This window comes from Polistes dominula, unplaced genomic scaffold, assembly GCF_049000335.1.
Source record: "Polistes dominula isolate Pdom_NZ unplaced genomic scaffold, Pdom_raw_medaka contig_21, whole genome shotgun sequence".
In the NCBI taxonomy this organism is placed as follows: Eukaryota; Metazoa; Arthropoda; class Insecta; order Hymenoptera; family Vespidae; genus Polistes; species Polistes dominula.
The window spans coordinates 361,274-389,272 of record NW_028301061.1 but is presented as its reverse complement, the minus strand read 5'-3'; the positions used below and the strand labels follow the sequence as shown (position 1 = coordinate 389,272).

Genomic DNA, 27,999 nt, shown 5'->3' with positions numbered 1-27,999 from the left:
AAATCTGTCAAGAAACGAATTCGTATCGATCTACGTGAAATGAGAAATCCATCAAATGAATTTATTAGAAGAGAATTAATCGTTTTAAATGTTGATAGACGTAAACAAATATACAAAGAATCTATTTATCTTTGATAAAAAGTATGAGTAAGAGAGATCAAGAAGAGAGAGAAAGAATTACTTTGATCGTCTTGACACACTAAATAAGATTACCACTATGTAAACATAAATATTTCTGTATATTCTCATCCTCCCAAAAAAGAAGAATGTTTTGTTGACAAAAAAGGATAGCAGAATAACATAATATTTCAGTCAAGATTGCATATAAAGAGTATGTAGAAGGTCAAAAAAGTAATATAATGGCAACATATATAGGAGAGTTTCTATTGAATAAGAGAAAGAAGGAAGATATGCTCGTGCGTGCATTCTCGACGGGGAGGACGCCAAGCGGCAAGTAAGAGAAGGATAAATAGGTTAGTGCATTGGCTATATTACCGGTGGCGTGAACGTAACCACGGCGTTAGTAATCTCACGTCGCTCAAACCAATAACAGACTAGAGTTAAGTCACGTGACAGTGGAGAACCAATCGACGAGTTAGCTAAGTTGACGGCAAGAGCGTATATAATATGCACTCGAGCCATTACCGAGTCGGACATTTTCTGACAAGCGTAGAAAAACTTCTCGTCAACAGCGGCCGCCATTTTACGTTAGCCGATGATACTCGTGCGATACGGAAGGTTCTCTCTCTCTCGTTAATCGCCTTTTTATCGTTGTAAAGAAATAATTAACGTCGGTCTGTTAAAGTGTCGGTTTGTTATAAAAGGTCATATTATAATAAAGAAAAAGAATTATAAAAGGACGCTTTTATTTTCGGCGTCTCGGTGAATCGTGTGGAGATCTCTCTCTATCTATTTCTCTCTCTCTCTCTCTCTCTCCCACTCTCCATCTTTCCTCTCTCTCTTTCTCTTTCTCCCACTCTCTCACGCATACTCTGGCTCATTCTGTCTCTGTCCTGTGTCGCGAATGTGCGGGGAAAGCTGGTGGCCGCGGCCGCGGTGATCATTCGCGCGCCCCGTTGTCGCAGTGTTGAATCCTCGGCAAGAGAGAGAAAAGAGAGGAAGATGGTGGTGATTCCAGTGGGCTTAGAAGAGAGTACCGATACCATCGCTTTTAAGAGCTAGCGCCGTACAAGTAGCCAATCCACCAAATTTCGAGCGTTCGACGACGAGTCGGAGCCGTCGTCGTCGTCGTCGTCGTCGCCGTCGTCGTCGTCGCCGCCGTCGTCGTCGCCGCCGTCGTCGTCGCCGTCGTCGTCGTCGTCGTCGACGTCGTTGTCGTGTCGTCGTCGTCGTCGTTGTTGTCAACGTCGTCGATATTAACGACATCCACATTAACAGCACCAAATAAGATACAATATTTAGCTAGTATCGTTGTATCTAGCATTAAAAATTACCAATAAATACAACGATCATCATCGTCAGCATCAGGATCAGGATCATCGTGGTGCTTTTTGTAGTGCGTTCGTTCGTGAGTGCGTGCTTTTATTTAACTAAACGGCTTCATAAAAGTTTAAATCCGCTAACTTGAATACTGTTAAATTACTGCCAGTGCCCGCCATATCAATCTACTTTAGGTTACCATCGTTTTCGTCGTCGCCGTTGCCGTCCATGGCATCGGCGTCGATTTAAAAAATTATTTAATATATATACAGACACATATACATGTATATATATTATATAGATACATATATATAATATATATATATATATATATATATACATATTATATATACACATTCAGCAGATATACATATATAAAATATCGTCGTCATTCATCATTCGTTGTCATCGTCGTAGTCGTCATCATCGACTACAAGTAAATCCTTTTCGTCGCTATGGTGAAGAAGTAAATCATCGAGAAAAAAGTTAAGATTTGCTGGAGGAAGCATGGCCGACCACCTGGTGGACGGTCCGCCTAGTAAGCGACCAAAACTCGATCCATTTCAGGGTCCTTCTGATTCGGCAGGCAAGTTATTATTTATATACTTATTATTATCATCATCATCATCATCATCATCATCAACATTGTTATTTTTTTATTTATTATTTTTCATTACTAACTGTCACATGTATCCATTTTATTCAATACTAACCTCACAAACAAGAGAGCACGTACGCGGTAAAAATGTTAATTTTGGACACATAGTTCTTGTCTTTTATTTCAAAAATAAGAATATTCTTCTCATTTCTCATTTAACATCGTTTGTATCAATGTAATTTTGTTCGTATATGTATACGCATATTTTGAATTTAATTACTAAACCCAAATTTGATGGGAAATACTGTCCATTTTGTGTTTCTATCCCTATAATTTTACTTTCAGTAGAACTTGTCTCTGTTTCTTTAATAGGTAGTTCCTTTTGTTTTAATTTCAATCAAGGTAATATACTTTCTTCCTTTTTTGTGTTATCTTTTTATTTACTTATTTATTTATTTAATATCGTTAACATTAGCAGCAGTAATACGCGCTGGATTTGAGACGCTAGGCTGTTTTTGTTCGCTAGAAATGAATTGTGCGCGAGTATATGCAATCAACCATCTTATTTCTATTTTTATTCTTATTTGTCTTTTCTCTCCTTGTAATTCTACTTCATTTTATTTCAAAAGAATCATCTGAAATATTAAAAGCAATTCTTTTTCGGTAGCAGAGTTTTCATGAAATTTGGAAAGAGTGATCGACGCGACACTTAAACTTTCTCGCGATAAGGCTACCGGAAAACAGTCGGTAACAATGTTCTACGACAATACCACGCTGATAATTGAACTCCTGCAATTTTTCATTTAAAAGTACAACCCTTTTTATTATTATTATTATCATCTTCTTTATAAGTAAATAGAAGAATATATTCTTTATAGTTAGAATATAAATAAACAAAGAATTTATCGATTTCAATGATTTGTGCACGCGTGTTAAACCTCGTGTACTGTCAATGCTTGTCAATGTAAACAAATAATATGCACTTACTTTTAATGATTCTGATACTGGAATATTTATTTGTAATATTTTTATTTATTATATCTTTCCTTTCTTTCTTTCTTTCTTTCTTTCTGTTTTTCTCTTTTTCTCTTTAGCATTGACCGAATGCGATCGATAAATGTTTTATCGCGAGATTATATTTTATAGCATCTTTTTATTTTTTAATGCGTAGGAGAAACATCTTTTAAATAAAGATTAAACAAAATGATATGTTTTCTATAGAAAAAGAAATGAGAGACAAGTTTTACTCAAAGTTAAATATATTTGCATTTTCCATGTATGTGTATAGATACACTCATACATATTACACTACAACACACCATAGATAAAAAAAAAGATAAATAAATTTAATTACACTTTAATTGTGGTTTGTTTCCAAAGCATAGATACAATTATTGCTTAAGATACTTTTAATATCATTATTTTATTTTATTTTTTTCTCTCTCTCTCTCTCTTTCTATCTCTTTCTCTTTCTCTCTCTATCTCTCTCTCTCTCTCTCTCTCTATATATATATATATATTATATTTATATATAATTGCACATATTATTATATATACATTCTTTTCTACAACTAAACATTTAGTTAAATCTATGTAAGTTGTTGTACATTTTTTTTTTTTAAGCGACCCTTTTGTCGTTCTAGTCTTCAGCTCTAATCTTTAAGCGCATGGCAATGCATGAGAAATCCAATAATATATTACATAGAACATTTTGCTGGCATGAACTATGCGTTAACCACTTTTCTTTATACTATTTTTTTCACCTTTAAGCGCTATGTAATCATCGTGTAACGGTGGTCAAGTTTATGAACTTGATATATAATGCTCTCAATAATATTAATCACAATAATTATAATAATAATATTAATATTAATATTAATAATATTAATAATGTGATGATGTAATCAACGACGATTCTGATCTATTGTATTTCAAAATATATTTCATGTAAAAATTGATCATGTACAGGCTACACAAGTTGCAGAAACATCTTTCTTTTTCTTTTTCATCGTTGTATCAATGTCAGTATTATTATTAACTATGTCACAACAAAGTTTTCTTCTATGCTATCTCATTGTTGTTTCTGCTGCTTAGGTGCTCTACTACACCTAAAAGAGAAAATCAAAGCTTAGGTAGTTATTTTCACACATAATCTTAAATTAAAAACTATGATATATGTAGTGGGTATGGCGCCTTTAATGATGCACCATGCTTATGCGAACTACGGGGGAGGTGGCAGTGGTAACATGCAACAAATACAGGGCCCGCCACAACAGCTACACCTGCACCATCATCAAGTGGAGTTACATTGGAACAACCATATCATCCATAAAAGAAGTAAATATTAATATCAAAAAGAAAAGAAAGAAAAGAAAAGAAAAAGAAAAAAAAAACGTCGGAAAGCTCAAATGAAAAGAAATTATAAACTACATATAAATATTATCAAATGTGATATCATCAAATTTGTTTGTCTGTCCATACTTGTCATTCTCATTGGTACTATACATTTTTAAAATGATTTCTATTCATATTTTGCATATAAGGTATATTACAGTAAAAGGGTACTTTAAATATGTTATCTCTTATATATGAGAAATTTTGTTAGGTACCTTACAAAATTATCTATCGTTACTTAGACACGGACTGTTACCCATTTTTTTTTTTTTACAATATAATGAAGAAAAAAATATATAAAATATTAAATTCGTAATATTTACAGTTACATTCATTTTTCAAATATTTCATGCCAAATTTGTCTTAATCAATGTACTCTGAAACTAAAGTTATTTGCTATTTGAACGTAACATAGACATGCGACACACATGCACTGAGCTCGAAACTTTTTTATTGCAAATGTATCTAATATAGAATGTATGCATATTCCTGTAAATATAAATACATGCATATATATATATTATTATTATTATTATAAGTATAATATATATATATCTGTGCATATATTATATTGCCTCTATAGAAGAATTAATGTATATTAAAGAATATGTAACATGAGTATATATATGTATAATGGTTTTATTGAAATAGCTAATTAAGGTAAATTAAAATACTTATTATTTATATAATATTATTTGTAATAATATACATACATACATATATATCTATATATCTTTATGTCTCTCTTCAAATTTCCAGGTATGTTAGGTAAGAAATAATTGATATTGTTGTATTAAGGAAAAACAACTTCTTTATATTTTATATATCCATATTTTCTTTTTTTTTTGTATTTTTATTTGTATATATATATATATACATATATCTCTACTACTGTTTCAGATTAGGTAATTGCAAGAGATTCATATTATGATTAATTAATTAATTAATTTTATCCATATTAGAAGGAAGAAGAATATTGTTGAGCTACGTTTAGAGAGAGCATTGATTATTGCTTGAATAGATTACTTCTTTTAGAGAGTGATAATCTATTATTTCTTCGCATGACTCTATTTTATATTTCTAAAGTTTGGCGTATTATCAGTGGCTTTGCTGCTTTGGTAGTTTGTAGCACGATTTTATTGTTGATCAAATTTGTTATTGCTCTTGTAGTTTATAAGTTCCCTTAAAGTTGTGCTCTTGCAGTGTATGTCTCATGTCTTATTTATTTATGTATATTTGTTTGTTTATATATTTATATATATATATTTCTTTATTATAGTCTTTTACCCCCATAGAATCTTTACATTTTACATTTTTTCTATACGTATTCCTTTTTTTTCTTTCTCTCTCCGTCATGTATGGTCCAATTATAGATAAATGAGAACGAATAGACAAACATTTATTTTGTTAAAAACAAAAACTTAAGAAAGTATTTTTAAATTAACTATATATATATATATATGTGGGTGATTTTTTTTCTTTTTTTTTTTTTTTCTTCTAAAAAAAATTATAACTACTATAATAGAAATAAAAATAAGAACTGATGTATAAATATAAATAAATATATATCATATCAAAAATAAAAAGAACGTGAGACAGAATAATAATAATAATAGAAATAAATGCATACAATATACAGACTGTGTCATAAGTAAAGTGTGCTATATATATATAGTAGGATTAGAATTTCATTTAAAAAGCTAGAATTTAAATAAATGCTATGGTGACGGTACTAAATCTTATACAAAGTTACTAATGGTTTCTTTGGTTTCTATGGTACATCTCACGCATAATATTAATCATTATTGATATGCGACTGGTTATGGCAAAAAGTGTTGATATTTTTCAATATTTCTGAATTATATATTTAATTCAATATCTTTATCAATTTGAAATACTTTTTCTTATAACCAGTAGATTTTGTTTGTTATTTTTAGTTATATATATATATATATTAAGATGAAAACATTATTAACAATACAACTGTATATTCTCTTAGATTACATAACAAACACAGATATGTTCGATCTTGAAAATGATCTTCCTGACGATCTTCTAACTACGGGGTCTTGGGGTACTGCTACTGAAAGTGCTAAACCACCTGCAACAGGACCAGGGCCAGGTCCTGGTCAACAAAATGGAACGCTTGACTCTGATTTACGTCAACATGTACAACAACAGCAACAACAAATATCTCATCATCTTATCCAGCAGCAGGTAATTATTATTTAATTATTATTTAATTATTATTTAATTATTATTTAATTATTATTTAGGTAATCTTGAAAATACTATTTTATCATAATGTAAATGTATATTTATGTATGTTTTTATGATTTATATCAATTATTATTGTCATCAGTTATGCAGCATACATTTTTTTCTTATTTAAGATTTTTTCCAATCAGGGAAATAAAAACTTGGTTGCGAATTCATTGGCAATGGCAGCTGGAAATTTGGGTAGCAAAAGTCCAAATATGCAATCACCACCGAACGTTTCCGTCTCTAAGGGAGTAGTTGATCCACAAATGGTCGTCAGTCTCGGAAATTTACCTAGCAGTATAGCTAGTTCTTTGGCAAACAATCAAATGTCCATTGCAAATTCAATGGGAAATCTTCAATCGTCGATGAGTATGGCTGGAACCAATCCTACTATGTCTATGCCAGGTGCAATGAACTCCGGTTTAGTCATGACGAGTAGTGCTAGTGGAAATAATAGTATAGGTGGAATGGCAGGTGGAAGTTTAATTGTAACCAACAGTGTCAACAAACAACCTCTAAATACAGTAAGTTTTATGTTACATATGCATCTTATCATTGCGCTTTGTGTTTTCTTAATTGCACAAATAAAACAAAAAAATTAATTTTTTATCAAAGGTATCCATGATGGGTCAGAATACTCAAGGAATACATCATCCCAGTGGGCCTCATGGTGTAGCTCAAATGCAAAATGGACCAGGTATGATTAATACCAGAGCTGTAGCTATGCAGCAACAACAGCAAGCCCATATGGTAGGTTCTGCGAAAGGTCAAAGTCCTCATCAACAAGTGCATCAAGTTGGAATTGTTGGTCCTGGACAAGGTGGTCCAAGAATGCAAGCACCTCCTAATATGACGAATTTGCCCAATATGGGACAACTTGGTGCTTCCAGTCCATATGGTTATGGTAAGTAAATAATGTTTTATCAATTTGTTATCCCATATATTTTATATTTACATACTTTTTCATTTTATTTAGGATCTCCAGGTACTGGAGCAGGTCCTGGAGCTGCTGTATGTACTAACAATCCTGTTGGTGTAATTGCACCTCAACAAAAAGCTGTGACAACAAATATGGCTGCCATGCAAGCTGGAAGATTTGGGGGCTCAACTGGTCCTATTGGAACCACTAATGTTACAGGTGGTCAAGAAGGTGGTATGGCACAACAAGCGCAACCACCTGCTCCGAGTCCAGCTCAACCTCAATCTGGTGCACCAAGCGGTGGACAACCAGGACCACAACAAGCTACCCAAAATCAAATGTCTGGTACTGGCGGTGCTGCACCACCAGGTAAGATAAAATCATTTTACTAATGAATACAAACAAAAATATATAAAATAATTTTATTAATGAATAAAAATAAAAATATATAAATTTATTTTTCAAAATGTTGTACTAAGAAATGTGTAAATATATATATATATATATTTGTATATAGTTGCTTCAAAATCAACTGCAGATCCAGAAAAGCGTAAATTAATTCAACAACAATTGGTACTACTTCTCCATGCGCATAAATGTCAAAGACGAGAAAGTCAACAATCTAATGGTGAATCATCATGGCAATGTACTTTACCTGATTGTAAGACTATGAAAAATGTTTTGACTCATATGACTACCTGTCAAGCGGGTAAAAATTGTGCAGTGCCACATTGTAGTTCATCTAGACAAATTATCAATCATTGGAAACATTGTAATCGAAGTGACTGTCCTGTTTGTTTACCTTTGAAACAAGCAAGCAGAAATAGAAATACTACAAGTGTTGTAGCAGGTAATTTTAGAATATTTATTTATGCAGGGTGATGGGATACTGGTAGTACAAGCGAAAAGGGAGTAATTTTACATGACAAAATAAATCGAAAATACCTCTCACCCTGTATATTGCTATACTTAATAAACACTTATTAATTTAATCATAATTTATTTACATTTGATTTGTTATTAAAGCTACTCAACCAAATCCAAGTCCATTAGAAATGAGGAGAGCGTATGATGCCTTGGGTATAGCATGTCCTACAACGACTACTGGCTTGTTAGCTCCACAAGGTGTTGGTAGAGGTGTTGCCAGAATGCCAGCAGTTGGAATGCAAGGACCACCAGGTACTATTGGAAATGTTAGATTGACTCAACCTCAAACCCAAGGTAAGAGAAATCTTCTATGTAAATTAATAGTATTTAATTGATATTTTATAAAATTATATACAAAAAGAAGTAACATTTATTTATTTTATTTTATTCTTTAGCTGCACCAGGACAATCTGTTGTTGGTGCTGGTCAACAAGTAGTTGCCCCAAATGTATCCTTACCATTAAACTCAGATCCTAACACTGTTGGTGTAGCTGGTAATCAGACTGCTCCAACGAGTGGTCCAATGCCTACAGCAGCAGCAACAGCTGCGAATATACAACAATCTGTTAACATGCAGCAACTATTTGGTAGTTTCAATGAATCAGGACAGCCTGGTGTGTTGGGAGAAAACAAACTTTCTAGTTTACAACTACCAGCTGGTCTTCAACCAGGTCAAGTAACTGCTACACCTGTAACAGAATCTAAATTGTGGCACCAAACTGTAACGCCTGATCTCAGGAATCATCTAGTTCACAAATTAGTGCAAGCAATATTCCCAACTCCGGATCCTACAGCGATGCTTGATAAACGGATGCACAATTTAGTTGCTTATGCTAGAAAAGTGGAAGGTGATATGTATGAGATGGCCAATTCTAGGTCGGAGTATTATCATTTACTTGCGGAGAAAATTTATAAAATACAAAAGGAATTGGAGGAAAAACGACAGAAAAGAAAAGAACAGCAACAACAACAACAATTGCAAGCTGCACAACAGCAGCAACAGCCACAACCATCAAATGCTCCTCCAGGTCCTGACTTACGACCATGTGCTCCGCAAGATGTAGGAGGGATTCTTCCATCAAGACCTGTTGGCAAAGTTCCACCAAATTTAAGGAGGCATTCACCGAATATGGGACAAATTGGACCATTATCAGGCATGAGCATTCAACATAATCGAATGCAATTTCCACAACAACAAGCTCAGCAGCAGCAACAGCAAGCCCAACAAGCTCAGCAGCAGCAGCAGCAGCAGCAAGTCCAACAAGCTCAGCAGCAACAAATACAACAACAGCAGCAGCAGCAGCAGCAGCAAGCTCAGCAACAACAGCAAGCTCAACAAGCTCAGCAACAGCAGCAGCAGCAACAACAGCAGCAAGTTCAACAAGCTCAGCAACAACAGCAGCAAGTCCAACAAGCTCAGCAACAACAAATACAGCAGCAGCAGCAGCAAGCTCAACAACAACAACAACAAATACTTGTTGGTCCTTCTGGTCCCAGTCCAAATGGACAGTCAACATCAAATCCAAGTATGGTTCAAAATTCCGGTCTTAGTCCGTTTGGTCAGCCACAAATGTCGCAAGCTAATTTAACAACGACAACTACATCAGCGACGACTAGTCAATTTCCAACCTCTAATGGCACTTCCAGTTTACCAAACAGTTCACCTGTACAAAATCAACATCAATTTTCTGATATTATGAAAGTTAGACTTGCTCAAGTTCAAGTAGTACAGCAGCAGCAGCAGCAACAGCAGCAACCGCAAAGTGTAGCACAGCAACAGCAACCAAGTCAACAACAACCAACAAGTACTTCAAATCAAAGTGCTGCAACAACTGCAATGCCACAAGCACCATCGCCCTTTAGTAATATTCAACAACAAAGTAATCAGCAGCAAAATCAACAGTTTAATAATAATCGACCATTATCGGCTTCTACGCCTGGTGATGCTAGCATAACTACATCAACACCACAAACAATACCTCCTCCTGCATCAAGTGGACCTAGTCCAAGTCCTGTTACGACAACAAATGGACCTCAATCTACAACTTCCACGCCCAATACGCCTATAGTTCCTTCATTAATGACTCCAAATCAGACTGTATCTTCCGCTAATCAAACTCCACCTCATCCAGGTACGACTCCATCTCCAGCTGGTCTTGCAAGCTTAGGAAAGGGTATGACTTCTCAAGAAAGAGCAGCATTAAATGCTCCGAGAAGTTCGAACATGTCTTCACAAATGGCTGCCATTACTGCAGCTTTGGATCGTGATAATTCTCCTAGTCCGCCGATGAACAATAATAAAGGCAAATTAGATTCGATTAAAGAAGAAAATATAAAGATGGAGATCAAGCAAGAGGATCCGTCGGAAATCGAATGGATGAGAGAAAGGATGGATGGTGGTAAAAATGTAAATAACGATGTGTCCATTAAAACAGAGATTAAAACTGAACCTATGGAAGAAGGATCGGCTGAGGGAATTGTTAAAGAAGAACCTGGTATCAAAGAAGAATCAGTAACTTCTATGTCCAGTCAAGATACCACTGCTTCTGATATAAAACCGCTTGTTCCTGAACCGATACAACCAAGCGGTACATCATCGGACAAGAAAAGATTGTGCTTATTTAAACCTGATGAATTACGTAAAGCGCTTATGCCAACATTTGATAAATTATATCTACAGGATCCAGAATCATTACCATTTAGACAACCTGTAGATCCTCAAGTCTTGGGAATACCAGATTATTTTGATATTGTTAAGAAACCTATGGATCTTTCAACGATTAAAAGAAAATTAAATACAGGACAATATAGTGATCCTTGGGAATACGTCGACGACGTTTGGTTGATGTTTGACAATGCTTGGCTTTATAATCGCAAAACTTCTCGAGTTTATAGATATTGTACAAAGGTAATATATTTATTCATTTTATTTCAGAGATTTTCATCATAGTTTTTTTTTTTTATATAAAACAACACGATTTTATACATGCTGTCATCTCTTGTTTACAGTTGTCAGAAGTTTTTGAACAAGAAATAGATCCGGTGATGCAAGCGTTAGGCTACTGTTGTGGTAGAAAATACACATTCAATCCACAAGTACTTTGTTGCTATGGGAAGCAATTATGTACGATACCAAGAGACGCTAAATACTATTCCTATAAAAACAGGTCAGTATAAATCCACACTGTATTTATATATAATCATCGTTTTATTGTACTTTGTTTTAATGTTTCAGAAATAATTTGCATGAAGAAATATTTAAGCAATAATTTTTTTTTCTATTTTTTTTTTAATTTTTTTTTGTTTTATTTGATTATTTGTAGTAATATATTTCCAATTTAGATGATTATGTTTATTGTATATTTTAGTCAACTGTGTTATTACTTGAGAGAAATGGCAAGATGATGTAGAGTAGTGCGCGTTCGATTATCCAGATTCTTTTGTTCTTTAAAAAGTTTTCTCACATCGAATGCGCTAAATTAATTTGGCAGGTTAATTAGCTTGATTCAGTTTATACAGGCTGTTTCAAGCCAGTCCCCTGACCTACAAATTATTATCCATTTCTAATCTTGATAATAATAGCAGTATTAATAACAATATTATTAATATACATTGTTAATTATCACATTGCTTGTCTCTCTCTTTTTTTATTTTGGATCAAATTTTACATTTTGAGATATATATATCTCAATATGTTTAATTATTATTATTATTATTATTTTTAAAATTTTGTTAAAATTTTTTTTTTTAATTTTTTTTTGTTTGAAAATTATATATTGTGTTTAACCATGGCACTTGTTTTCTTCTTTGTATGGTACCTTCGCTCTACCCATGGGTTCCGTACTACGTGCACACAAATCCTTGTTTGCTGCTTGCTTCTTGTGTTGCCCACACCCCTTGCTTCTTTCCGACTCTACTACTACTACTACCACTACTACTACCACTACTGCTGCTACTTCATGCCACGAAAAATTGATATATGGAAAATTGGACAAAATGAACTTGGAAATTTGATATTTCAATCAAAAAAAAAAAAAAAACCAAATTATTTATTGCAAAAAAAAAAAATACGTTATACGCGTGTGATTGATAATGACAAAAAACAATATATATATGTATATATAAACACATATATATATATATGAACAATGAATATTTCAACAACTTTTGGGAACAAAACTATATAAAAATGAATTAATTGGCAAAAAAAAAATATTACTAAAAAACAAAAAAACAAAAAAACCTTTATAACTGCATGTATAATTATGAACCACAATGTCCTTTATCAAAATTGGATTTGGATTGAATGTCGGAATATGAAAATATTGGCCTTTTTCAAAACACCGAATTACATTAAATGCATGCATGAAATTTGGATCTACTAATCTAATGGATAGATTTGGATTAAAGGCTTATGGTCTTATTTCCGATAGATACACCTTCTGTCAGAAATGTTTCAACGACATACCTGGTGACACTGTGACGTTAGGAGATGACCCAACACAACCACAAACGTGAGTTATATTTTTTCTTTTTTTTTCTATAAACCAAAATATATATTCATATTTTTCTATCTGTATTATTTCTTAACATTCATCACATTTATTTATTTATATTTAATAGTGCCATCAAGAAAGAACAGTTCCAGGAATTAAAAAATGATCACTTAGAATTAGAGCCTTTCGTTGTATGCACTGATTGTGGTAGGAAAGTACATCAAATTTGTGTATTGTATATGGAACAAATTTGGCCATTAGGGTAAGAGACAATATAATTATTTCAATAAATATTTACACATATATACATTTGTCTGTATAAATATTTGATTTTTTTTTATATTTATTTATTTATTTATATATCTACAGATTTACCTGTGATAATTGTTTAAAGAAGAAAGGACAGAAACGTAAAGAAAATAAGTTCAACGCCAAGCGTTTGCCAGTAACAAAATTAGGAACATATATTGAGACACGTGTTAACAATTTTCTTAAGAAGAAAGAAGCTGGTGCTGGTGAAGTAGCCATTAGAGTTGTAGCATCTAGCGATAAGGTCGTCGAAGTTAAACCAGGAATGAAAAGTAGATTCGTAGAAAATGGTGATATGCCTGGTGAATTTCCATACCGTGCTAAAGCATTGTTTGCATTTGAAGAAGTCGACGGTACAGACGTATGTTTTTTTGGTATGCATGTACAAGAATATGGAAGTGAATGCACTCCACCGAATACTAGACGAGTGTACATAGCATACTTGGATTCAGTACATTTCTTCCGGCCTAGACAATTTCGTACTGCTGTTTATCATGAAATACTTCTCGGATATTTAGATTATGCTAAACAACTTGGGTTAGTATACTAATTTTTCTATAATTATTAATATACGTTAATAAATAGAAAATGTATGTATAAATTGTAAATAATTTAACAGTTACACCATGGCTCATATTTGGGCTTGTCCACCATCGGAAGGAGATGATTATATATTCCACTGCCATCCTCAAGAACAAAAAATTCCTAAGCCTAAACGACTGCAAGAGTGGTATAAGAAAATGTTGGACAAAGGAATTATGGAAAGAATAGTACTCGATTACAAGGTATATACATAATTGGTTTTTTTCTTCTTTTTAGTTATTTCTAGTCTCAAGTGTTATCTGTCCAACGAAATAATCGTAGTCAGAAGTCAAATGAGACTTAAAGTAAATGTCTGAAGAAGCTATTGTTCTTATTGCATTGATCAATTTGAACAGAGGATTATCAGACAACATTGTTTAACATTTTATATATTTAATCAAATTAATGAATAATATTATATAATTATTAATATGATTGAATATTTTTCTCTATAGGATATTTTGAAGCAAGCGATGGAGGATAAATTATCTTCTGCAGCAGATTTGCCATATTTTGAGGGTGACTTTTGGCCCAACGTATTGGAAGAAAGTATTAAAGAATTAGATCAAGAAGAAGAGGAGAAGCGTAAACAAGCTGCTGAAGCTGCTGAAGCTGCTGCGGCTGCAGCCAATGCTGTAAGATTACAATCTTGAATGATTTTATTTGTATATGATGTGATGATGATCGATTGAATAATTAAATATAACATTCATTCGTTTTCAGATATTTTCATTGAACGAAGATTCAGAAACTGGTCCAGATGGTAAGAAGAAAGGACAGAAAAAAGCTAAGAAGTCTAATAAATCTAAAGCGAATCAAAGAAAAAATAGTAAAAAATCTAATACCCCTCAAACTGGTAATGATCTATCTGCTAAAATCTTTGCAACCATGGAGAAACATAAGGAAGTGTTTTTCGTCATTAGGTTGCATAGTGCTCAAAGTGCAGCCAGTTTGGCAGTAAGTATAAATTTATAAATATTATTATTTTCTTTTTTTTTTATAATTATATATTTTTAATAGACGCAGTTATATATTTACATATTTGACATTTTTATTTTAGCCAATTCAAGATCCGGATCCTGTTATTAATTGTGATCTAATGGATGGACGTGATGCTTTTCTAACAATGGCCAGAGAAAAGCATTACGAATTTTCATCTTTGAGACGTGCAAAGTTTAGTTCTATGTCAATGTTATATGAATTACATAATCAAGGCCAAGATAAATTTGTTTATACTTGTAATAATTGCAAGAGTCACGTTGAAACGAGATATCACTGTACTGTCTGTGATGTAAGTATAAAATGGGATATTTACAAATTGTTTTTTGATTCATAGTCACATTGAATTTGACATCATATGATTTGAATTATTTTCTTTTAGGATTTTGATTTATGCATCAGTTGTAAAGAGAAAGAAGGACATCCTCATCATATGGAAAAACTTGGTTTAGATTTGGATGATGGATCATCTCCCGTCGATGCAAAACAAGTTAATCCACAGGTAAATAAAAATTAATTATATTTTTTCTCAACGCAATCAAACAATTGAAAAAACATAAATTAATAATTGTTTATTTTAAAACAAAATTATAGGAAGCGAGAAAACTCTTGATACAAAGATGCATACAATCTTTAGTACATGCTTGTCAATGTAGAGATGCTAATTGTCGGTTACCAAGTTGTCAGAAGATGAAGAGAGTAGTAACACATACTAAAGTGTGCAAGAGAATGACAAGTGGTGGTTGCCCGATCTGCAAGCAAGTGATAACGTTGTGCTGTTGTTATCATACGAAGCACTGCCAAGAAACCAAGTGTCTTGTACCATTCTGTTCAAATATCAAACATAAATTAAAACAACAACAACTTCAGCAACGTTTGCAACAAGCGCAACTGTTAAGGTTAGTTAATATTATAATTATAACATTAAAAAAAGAGTTATGTTTTTCTTTATGCAATCATTATTAATACATATGTATATAGAAGGAGAATGGCTGTGATGAATACACGACCTACCGGACCAGTTGGAGCTATACAAACTGGGCAACAAACTTCAAACGTTGCAATAGTTGCCGGTGTTCCAATAAAACCAGGCATTAGTCCAACGAATTTACCATCACCGCATCAACCAGGAATTGGTTTGAAACCTGGTACACAGACGCCACCAGCACATGTTTTGCAAGTTGTCAAACAAGTTCAAGAGGAAGCTGCGAGACAACAAGTACCTCATGTTGGTTATGGTAAAGTAACACCTGGTGGAGGAGTTGGTGTGAGTGGCCAAGCTGGTGGAGTTATGCCGCCTCCTCAAATGCAACGGCAAATGCCCGTGCCAATGTCAGGTCCTGCTGGTACTCATCTTATTCCTATGGATCAGTGGACTGGCAGGTATAGTATCGAAGAACTTTTAAATTGAAGGAATTCTCCTGATTTTTTGTATCAGGATATCAAAATTATCTTAATTAAATCATCTTTATTTTTGCTTGTTTTATAGTAGGTACCAACCTAATGCTGTTATGCAACAAAATCCTTCCTTGAGGCAACAAACACCTCAGCAATTGATGCAACAGCAGCAGCAACATCAGGGTCAACCTGCAATGGCCATGGGTGGTCAAATGCCAAGACAACCTGGTGTTATCGGTGGTCCCGTAGGTCAAGTGGCACCTGCTCAGCCTCAAAGCAGCAGTATGCACAAGCATGCCTTGCAGCAATTAATGGCAACACTAAGAAGTCCTCATACTCCTGAACAGCAAAACCAAATACTACAAATACTCAAGAGTAATCCACCTTTGATGGCTGCTTTTATAAAGCAACGGGTATGTTATTTAAAAAGAAAACAAATAACTCGTCCTTTTTTCTTAATACATTTTCTTACATGATTGATAGATTTGCATTAAATTCTCTTAATTGTATTAATAAATAGATATTCTTATATTTTAACAGCAAACTGGTGGTCAACACGGCGGTGGAGTGAGTGGACCATTGGGTCCTAATCAGGCACAGCAGCAACAACAACCTGATTTGCATATGATGTCTCAGCAGCAACAACAACAACAGCAACAGCAGCAGCAGCAACAACATCCTCAGCAGCAACAGCAGCAAGGAAGAATGCAAATACAGGCTATGTTGAATCAACAACAGCAACAACAGCAGCAACAACAACAACAGACTGTGCAACAGCAAACGCAATGGTACAAGCAGCAAATGTTGGTGATGCAAAGGCAACAGGCTCAACAGCAGGCTCAACAACAGGCTCAGCAACAACAGCAGGCACAGCAACAACAACCTTTCACTCAACCACCTGCTCCACCTTATGGTCAACAAAGACCTATCAGGCCCTCTCTTCTTAGTAAGGAAGTTTCAATATTAGAAAGGTTGCCAATTCAGCTTTTTCAGGGTAACCAAGTTAGCAAGTCAAATCTTCCGTGTGCACCAAATTCTATAAGTACATCATATCCTGTACGCGCTTCAAATCCTGTGAGTAGACCATATCCCATAGGTGCACCAAATCCTCCTGTGAGTACATCATATACCATGAGTACTACACAACGTCGTGTAGGTACGTTGGAACGTAAGGGTACTCCTCCGGATGCACCAAAAAATCGTGCAAGTGCTCCATATCCTGTAGGTGTACTAAATCGTATGAGTACACCATATCCTGCGAATACACCATATCCTGTAAGTGCACTAAATCGTGCGATTACACCATATCCTGCAAGTGCACTAAATCGTGTGAGTACACCACATCCTGCGAGATCACCATATCCTGCGAGTACAGCATATCCTGTAGGTGCACAAAATCGTGCGAGTACTCCTCATCTTGTAGGTGCACAAAATCGTGCGAGTACTCCTCATCTTGTAGATACATTAAACCGTGTGAGTACTCCAAATTCTATAGATACACAAATTCCACTTATGCGTTTTCAAAATTTTCAAAATTCGGATACCTTGCATAACAATAAAAATAATAAATAAAACTTCATTAATAAATAAGAATGTAAAATAGTAGTTTCAAATGCATCAATTAGTTGTTAATGAAATAGCTTTTTATCTTTAGTTATATACTAAGTTTTCGATTGAAATTTTAATGAAACAAAATTTTAATGCATATTATATGTATTTATTTTAAATACTGTGAAAGATTTATTTAAATTACAATTTCAATTTACATAAAATTATGAAGAAACCAATTATTATGTAAATCAGATTATCAATTATTTATTAACAAAACTTTTTATTTGTTCATTATTAATTACACATGTATTGTATATATTATATATATTAAAAATATTGTTTTGTTATTATTTGCCAAGTCCCGTGGCAACACACTGTGGTTGTTTCATTGGATTATATTCGATTTCCAATGGTGTTCCATGTTGGTGTTAAATGCATTACCGGCAAGAAAAACAAATCCTCTCAATTCCTATAAATAAAAGAGCTTTAATTAAACTCCTCTCCCAGCAATGATTGATAATAATTTATAAAACACTGTATTTGACAATCACTTTCAGGTTACGGAGGATTTACCGAGCAAAGCTATGGTCAGCCTGGATTAAAACCAACTCCCCCACCTGTACCTTCACCGCAAGGTGTAATGGGTCCTCCAGGGATATCGGTTCAACAACAGCTGATGCAATCTGTTCGTTCTCCGCCACCCATTAGATCTCCACAACCAAATCCCTCGCCAAGGCCAGTTCCATCGCCTCGTAATCAACCAGTTCCTTCGCCAAGATCTGGCCCAGTACCATCACCTCACCATCATCCACCTCATGGGACACCGACCCATTCACCTGCACATGAACTTGGTGGCCCTAGTGAAATGATGCTTTCACAATTAAGTGGTGGTGGTGGTGCACCTACTGGTCATCCTGCCACCATGCCACATCATCCATCACCTGCCCCACCACCGAGTAGTGGTACAGACTCTAGTGAAGTGACCCCTATGACACCGCAAGATCAACTCTCGAAATTTGTTGAAGGATTGTAGTGACTGTTAGTGACTACGTTGATTGTTTATTAAGTGACTTTTTAAAACTTATTACATACTTCGATGTGTACTATAAAAATAACATGGTGAGAAGAGATAAAGAGTTTTATCTTCCTTGGTTGTTGACACCATTAGCTATAAACTTTACTACAGCTCTGTGTGTTATAATGTTGCGCTGTTATCGCTGCTGCTCCTTGTTACTTTCTTAAATTGCTGTCGTCTTGCTGCCGTCGTCGATTGTTATCATCGTCGTCGTCTTCATCGTCAGCTAAATCAGCCAATCAGTCAGCATATTAAACACTAGAGCTGGCTGTGAGACAAGGTTCATAAATCTGCCTGCTAAGGACTATTATTTAGCAGAAACATGTAGATGAAGAAGAAGAAGAAGAAGAAGAAGAAAAGAATAAGAAGAAGAAGAAGAAGAAGAAAAGAATAAGAAGAAGAAGAAGAAGAAGAAGACTATTTCCATCCGTTCTGCGTTCCTAACTAACTTCGTGGAGTTTAGTTACGATGATGACTACTACTTCTCGTCTCTACTTTAACATCAGGTACACAACTTAACAAAACAAAAAAAAAAAACAATAAAAATGAACAAATAAGTTGTACTTGAGAAATGTTAAGAAACTGTGGTGCATACACGTGATTATTACACACTTATACTCTTTTAATCTTAATATTCGTGTGATATACATTCATTTCTTCTTTTTTTTTCGTATCTCTTATTTAAAAATAATTTTCTTTAATATTCCTATTCAACGGTGCAATGGGCAGAGAAAGAATGAAAGAGAAAGAAAAAGAAAACTTAGACAAGTCTTTTCTGAGATCAATTTAATTTAGCTGACTTAATTAAAAAAAAAAAAAGAAAAAAACAAAAACAAAAAAACAAAAAGCAACTCGAAAGAGAAATAAGTTTTAATATATCTTCTCTCATCAAACAAGAAATCTCAATGACTTAAAAAGAAAAGAAAACAAAAGAAAACAAAATAATAATGATGAAAAGACTCGTACGTTCTCCTCCTTAAACACATCCTATATTATCCTTCATGATGATTTCCTCATTCTTCCCTTCATCATCCTCACTCCTACCCGTATCATTCATTCCCTCTTCTTCGCTGCTGTTGTTTACATGCAGGCTAAGTGAATCGTACAAATGTGTTGTGTATACTTAAACGTTAATTAATAATTAAATAGTTCAAATACTATTAGTGCGTAGTAGCGATATTACATGCAGTTATTATAATACCATTATCATTATTATTATTATTATTATTATTATTATTATTATTATTATTATTATTATTATTATTATTATTCATAGTACTATTATTATTATTACTATTATTACTATTATTATTATTATTATTATTATTGTCATCACACGACGAATGAAATTATGGGTATAGTTAAATAAAATAATACAAAAGAAAGGGTAGAAGGGGAAGAAAATGAAGAAGAAGAAGAAAAAGAAAAGTAATTTAAAATTAAAAAGACTTATATATGTAAAAGAAGAATTAAATGTGAGGGATTTTTTTAAATGATGAAGAAGTTGAATAACACAACTTAAGATTATAATTTTTTTAATTAGTAAAATTATTATTCATTATTGAGAAAAAAAAAAAAACAATTTTGCATAGAAAACAGTAAACGAAAGAAAAGAAAAGAAGAAAAAACCATTATGGATTTATCATTGTGCGATATAATCAAATTATTTGAGAAGTATTGTGTGTAATAAGAGTCGTTTGTTGAAAGAGTGATGATTGATGTTTGATAAACTATGATGATCTATGATGATCGTTATGACTAAAACTATTTCCTTCTTCTTCTTTTTTTGGACAGGGGCAGGACGAGGAAAAGAAAAACAACCACAAACACACGCGGATTAAGAACGGTGTCGCAACCAAATATGAATATATATATATATATATATATATATAAATATATATATGTATTTATATGCATATATATATTTACAAAATAAAACAATATTAATATTATTGTCATTACTATTTACTATTATAATTTTTATTATATATATATATATATTATTATTATTATTATATTATTATATTATTGTTATTAATATTACTATTATTCCTATTATTATTTCTATATTATCATTATTATTATTATTAATATTATTATTATTCTTTTTATTATTATTCTTATTCTTTTTATTATTATTATTATTATTATTATTATTATTATTATTATTATTATTATTATTATTATTATTATTATTATGTAAAAAGGTAACATGAAAACACATATTAAAATTAGATGACTAACCGATTGACAGGCTGCTATATATGTTTTAGTGCACACACAAAGTGGATTTATTATAATTATCTTTGTAATAGCAATAATAATATTAATAATAATAATAATAATCATAATACAATCACAATTACAACAAATATAAGAAAATTGTGACTCTTATTATATATTTATACGTATATATATTTTATATATATATTATATATTATGTATTATATAATATATATATATATAAACATATATATACATATATATATATATAGATATATATATGTATATTTATATATAAATATATACTTATACATAAATATTAAATATTTTTATCAACATGCGAAACAACTATTTTTATTTTTATTTTTATTTCTATTTCTTCTTTTTTGTATTATTATTATTGTTATAATTATTATTATTATTATTATTAATATTATTATTATAATTTTTATTATTAATTATTATTATTATTATTATTTTATTAATATAATTTTTTCTTTTCTTTTCTTTTCTTTTCTTTACTTTTCCTTCCGTCTTTTTTTGCGCAAACCATGAGTGTTCGCAAACAAACAAAAACATTCTATGTACAGTTCAATGGAAACAGCAAAATTACAAATGAGAAAGAAATGGAAATTGTGTAATTATTATTTACTTACACTATATAAGACAAAAAGTAGTATCAATGAAATAATCTGAAGTCCTTGTATGATTGTTATGATTACTATTATTATTATTATTATTATTATTATTATTAATATTATTACTATTATTAATATTATTATTATTATTATATATAAAAGATTAAAAATTTCAATAATTTTATTCTTTGTACATACTTATTATATAACTCTATTATTATTACGATAATAATAATAATAATTAATTATTAATATTAATTATTTACCTACCTATATATTATGTGAATTTATTATATTTAATATTAAGTGTGTGTGTATATATATATATATATACATAAGTATATTTCGTATAATATTTCAACACATGAAATTTCTTCACATACACACACAGCTATATATGCATTCTCATTATACTTGTTATTTAGAACGCTATAGCATAATCATACGTACATGTATATATATATATATACACACCCATACATAACGAGAATGAAAGAGTAAGAGCATTCGAGAGAGAAAGAGAGAAATGTGTGTGAATGCCTTACACAAAAGTACACTATATTATGATCGATCATATATATATACCAGCACTGTATTATAGCAAATTTTGAGTGTAATGTTGTCCTTTATTTAAATTTTCTTTTTTTTCTTTTGCTTCTACTCTATTTAAAATGATTAACTATATAGTAATAAATGAGATAGGATAAGTGATAAGATTAGATAAGATAAAATAGTAATATAAGATTGAGAAAAGTGTTTTTCAAAAATGACGATGATATTTTTGAAATACACTGTAAAATATATGTATATATATGTATGTATGTATATGTGTGCAAGTTTATTTGCATATATATATACATATATATATGTATATATATATATATATATATATATATATACACATACAGTTGTAAAAGAATAATGTTTTAGAAACGACATTAGAAATTGATAAATCGGAACTATTAATAATTAATTATTATAATAATAATAATAAACAAAAAAAAAGTTAAAAAAACCAGCATAAAATATAATGCATACATAATATTTAGAAAATCTTAAGGGGTATGTTTCCGTCGACGTGTAAGCGCTGCCACAATTTAATTAAAAAATGTCGATAATTAAAATAAAACAACAACAAAAAATAAAAAAGGGAGAGATACATGAATGAATGAATGAATGAATGAATTGGTGATTCATCATTGAATGAAAGTGTATCGGTATATGTAATTTACTACATATTTACTACATTACATAAAAACACATAGCTACAAAATACATGCAATATTTAGTACACGTATTCGTCTCTATTTAAAAGAAAAAGAAAAAAGAAAAAAATATACATTTTGTTTGTTTCTTCTTTTTTTTTTTTTCATAGTTGATAAGGAAGAAGAAAAGAAAAATGTGTAAGAATGTGACGTCACAAACAAAGAAGGACTCAATTAAGGTTTGCGGTCAATCTTAGTTCATTAATGAGTCCCGAATATTATGTGTAATAAATGTAAATTTGAAGAATCATTGCATAGAGAGAGATAAATGAAAAATAATAATAATAATAATAATAATAATAATAATAATAAAAAAGAACAGAAAAATACGAAAGTTTGTTACTTTTGTAACTGCTGCAATGTTGATTCACGCTATGATGTTTCTTTAAACTTACAAATATATATATATATATATGTATGTCCATCTTTCTTTTTCATTGACTTCATTTATTGATGATAAGTAATGATCTATAAAAAGATAACAACACATTCCAAACGTTTTATCTTGTTTCTTCCTAATTTATTTAAGTTTTCATTGAATTCCAATGATAATACGTGAAGAACGTGTTAATTTAAAAAAATTCGAGTTTGGGAGTGAAAAAAAAACAAAAAATAAAACAAAAAATGGAGGCGTTTTGCGTGTATGTCGTTTTTAATCGAACAGCAAGTTAGTTGAAAAATATTCAAAATAAGGAATAACAAGATGAGAGAGAGAGAGAGAAAGTGAGGAAAAAATGTGTGAGTGAATGAAACAGAGAGAGAGAGAGAGAAAGAAAGGGGTATTAATATAAGAGAGAAAATAGATTAAAGATAGAAATAGATTTATTAAATAAACGGATTTTTTTTTATTATAATAAAACAAATATATATTAATAATCTAAGGACAAAACCCAAGAGTATTTGGCTTAGTATGGCTGTGTTTAGGACAGTGTTGTATAAATCTGAAAGAGGTGTACCTTTTTGTGCTAGTAAGCTGTGTTAAGAAAGAAAAAAAAAGAAAGAAAGAAAGAAAGAAAGAAAAGGAAAATTCGAAAACTGCGCGTGCCAATATAATTAAAAAAAAAAAAAAAAAATCATTAAAAAGATTGATATCGATCAAAGAATCTTTTTGATCTCGTCTGACATTTTTTTTTAGTGTCTCAAATAAATTACGCGTTTGTTTGTTTCTCTTCTTTCTTTTTTTTTTATTTTTTTATTTTAATAATTTCTTTTCTACATACTTGTGAGGAGTTTCCTTCTCAAAGAACAAGTTCATTAATTTTCGTGAAACAAACAATTCTTTACTAATTAAGTTTCTTTTTTTTTACGAGTATGGCGCGTCAATGTTAATAAATAATAATAATAATAATTATTTTTTTAATTAATGATATAATTAATAATGTAGACTTGAAAAAGCTCGTGTTTGTTTGGCACGCGGAGCATTCGTAGACAATTTACTATTTGTAACGAGAGGCGGATGATACAACGCTATATATATATATATATATATATATATAGATACATATTATATAATTGGTTTTCTTTTTTTTATATCATTTGGTTAAAAAGGAGTTACAGTTTAATATAAACAAAAATCACGATAACTAAATATATATGCCTAAAGTAACTTCTTTATGATTTATTATTAATAGACAAATCTATTTGGATATATAATAATCATTATTCTTATTAATATTTTATTACTATTATTATTATTATTATTATTTTACTATTATTGTCATTTATTATTATAATTATAATAATAATTATTTTTATTATTAATATCACATTATTATTATTATTATTATTAAAAGACCGAATATAGAGTACTACTTTTTATTATGATTTTTCGTAAATAGTAAATTAATCAATTAATGAAAAATTAATCGAATATAGATTTATCATTTATTCCCAACTAAAATAGCTACAATATCCCCTTTTTCATATTACTTGCTTTTTTTTCTTTACAGGAATATATATATATATATATTTAAGAAATAATAATGAGACGTTGATATTTTACAATATATTTTGTTGTTTTCATATTTATTTCAATAATTATCATTGATCACATGTATTTTAATATATATAGATATGTAGTATTTTATTTTACTGTTTTTTTTTGTGTGTGTGTCATCATTAATGGGATTAAATAAATTCATGTTTTTTATTTAAATGGATAAAGACTTGAATAATTTAGTAGTTTTCATCATCGTCTCAAAGTTCAAAGCAACCACAAGAATCCTAAATAAATATAAATTTTATAATTGTACGTATATATATATATATGTATGTATGTATACACAACAAAAATTTGACAAAATAATCCCATTAAAATAATAAGCAAGAAAAAGCACATAATTTTCTTCAGACGACTCTCTCAATACATTAATACCAAATTTTTCATATTCTTTTCTTTTCTTTTCTTTCTTTCTTTCTTCTAAGTAATTTTTTTTCTTAGTGCTATAAGAAATAATCTAATAATTAAATTAACTATAAATTGAGATTCTCGTAATAGTAATAATAATAATAATAATAATATAATTCGATATAATAATAATAATCGTCGAAAGATGATATATCAAAGTGTATATATTTATACATAAACATACAATATAGATAATAAGAATGAATATATAAAGGTAAAGAGTGAGAGAGAACTACTAATTAAAAAAATAAAGTTTAAAGCATGACGAAGTATATCCAACGATTATTGCATTTTTGTTTTCTTTTTTTTTTCTTTTTTTTTTTTTACAATATTTTATTAGCTCAATCAATGCTCACAATTTTTATTTTGAATAACGAGCAAAATAACAAAAACAAAAAAACAATAAATAGTTCGAATTAAAATAGTAAATAATTATTTGAATTTCATACAAGAATTGTATATTTTAATTTATATATATATATATTACATAAGTGTCTGTCGTTCAACATGCATATGCATATACATATGCATATATATATATATTTTTCCCTTCATTTATCTTTTATCTTTTAGTAATGACGAATCCTTGTTGAGAAAAATAACTAAACTAAAAGATAAGGAAAAAAAGAATGAAATAAAATTTAGGAAGTTCATAGTCCTCTCTTTAAGGCCCATGCATATAAATATATATATATGTATGTATATGTATATGTATACTACGATATAATATACAGTGCTTTCAATATAAATGCCTGTATAATTATTACATATATTATATATACATATTTATATATATATGTATGTATAGAGTATATCGTGACGAACGCTCAAACGTGTAGATAAGAACGAATTTAGTTTAGTGAAAAGAGTTAGGATAAAAAGATTTAAAAATAAAAAGAGAAAAAAAGAAAGAGAGAGAGAGAGAAAGAGAGATATATAATCATCTCTAAAATTTCAATGTTCAAATACATTACAAAGAGAAAAATTAAATAAATAAATAAAAGAAATATGGGAAATGGTAAACGATTCGTCCAGTTCAATATATACAACACAGCATTAAAAAAAAAAAATAATAAAACAATCCATAATAATGATGAAGATAAGAAGAAATAAAAAATGTAGAGGAAGAAAGATAAGAAATTATCTAATTAAGATCGTACTTAAATCGTTCTTAATTTTATACCGTTTCACGTATTTAGTAATAGATACTTGTATTTGCAAGAAGAAAATGAAAAAAAAACTCCTCTTACCCCCCTTCCTTCTTTCCTTTCTTCCTCCTCTCACCGTATTTATATAATATTAATATAGTTATAATAATAATAATAATAATAATAATAGTAATAATAATAGTAATAATAATAATAATAATGATAAATAATAATAATAATAATAAATTCGTTACGATATATAACAGATACAAAAACGATTAGATTTTTTCAACTTTTTTACAGAACAAATAGTTATTAATAAATGATAAATTATTATAATTTCTGCTAATTTACGTTTATCTTTTATTTTATTTTTCTATTATTATTTTTTTTAAATATATATATATATATATATAGATAGAGATACATACCTACACACAGAAACACATACATATACATACACACATACCTGCCGATTTCGCTTATTGGATTGCGACACCGATGTTACCTTTGCTATATGAAGTTGTATAAAACAAAAGGTATATTTAATAAACGATTTATGAATTTACAGTCGAAAAATAAAATAAATAAGATAAATAAATTATTAATTGATTAAAGTAAAGTAAAGTAAAGTAAAGTACAGTAAAGTAAAGAAAAGAAAAGAAACAAAAAAAAAGCATTTCAAACGAAAAACAGTCGGTACATGTGTCGCATATTAAAAATAATAATTAAAATTAATTAAGTAAGTAAATGAATAAAAATAAATTAAAGTCGAGTAATCGTTAAATAAATAAATAAATAAATAAATATAATTAATAATTAAGATGATTATACATTGTAATTATAGTATGTACATTAATTTATTTCGAATTAAACTCCAATATATTGAAATACAATTATATAATAAAAATGTAAAAGTGTACGAGGTAAAACACATTATATGATTATATTATATATATATATTTATATATTTATGTATACATATATATATATAAATTTATAAATATATATATAAATATATATAATGCAAGAAGGAGACGAGATGATAAAAAAAAAAAAGAACAAAAACAAAAAGTACTGTTTATACGATAACAAAAGCAAGAGTGTAATATTAATCGTAACCGTGATTATTCATTTATTAATATCAATGATTCATGAAAACGATGAAAAAGTTTATTTACTTGTAATGTTATCATCATTGTATTTATTCATATTTTACAATAAATAAGACAACAGATTCTTTATGGTTTACTTCGAATCACACCAAACGATTTCGTTAAATTACAATTATTATGAAAAGACTGAGAAATTTTTAATTTCGTTACAATAAGCCAAATTTATGTGAAATATTCGACAATTGTTATTAAC

General features: G+C 30.2%; 1 protein-coding gene across 6 annotated transcripts; it reads left to right on the top strand.

Annotated features, from left to right (window-relative positions):
• On the top strand, positions 1-27,871 carry LOC107070410 (histone lysine acetyltransferase CREBBP). 6 transcript variants are annotated; one of them, XR_016177792.1, is made up of 24 exons: positions 2-2,026; positions 4,220-4,375; positions 6,432-6,649; positions 6,826-7,218; positions 7,310-7,598; positions 7,671-7,982; positions 8,131-8,463; positions 8,640-8,834; positions 8,936-11,448; positions 11,550-11,707; positions 12,938-13,054; positions 13,164-13,298; positions 13,406-13,882; positions 13,965-14,130; positions 14,383-14,562; positions 14,651-14,884; positions 14,988-15,218; positions 15,309-15,428; positions 15,521-15,825; positions 15,908-16,309; positions 16,416-16,737; positions 16,865-17,270; positions 18,433-19,456; positions 20,745-27,871. XR_016177792.1 is itself a non-coding variant. In XM_089176082.1 (23 exons), exons 1-23 carry the CDS (start codon positions 1,948-1,950, stop codon positions 18,906-18,908), a joined length of 8,214 nt encoding a protein of 2,737 aa, XP_089032208.1. In that variant the 5' UTR covers positions 1-1,947; the 3' UTR covers positions 18,909-27,871. The 6 variants fall into 6 exon arrangements, 5 of the variants coding, with proteins under 5 accessions (XP_089032208.1, XP_089032209.1, XP_089032210.1 ...); XM_089176082.1 differs by having other exon boundaries at positions 1-2,026; positions 16,419-16,737; positions 18,433-27,871; XM_089176083.1 differs by having other exon boundaries at positions 6,841-7,218; positions 18,433-27,871.
• The last annotated feature ends 128 nt before the right edge of the window (positions 27,872-27,999 follow it).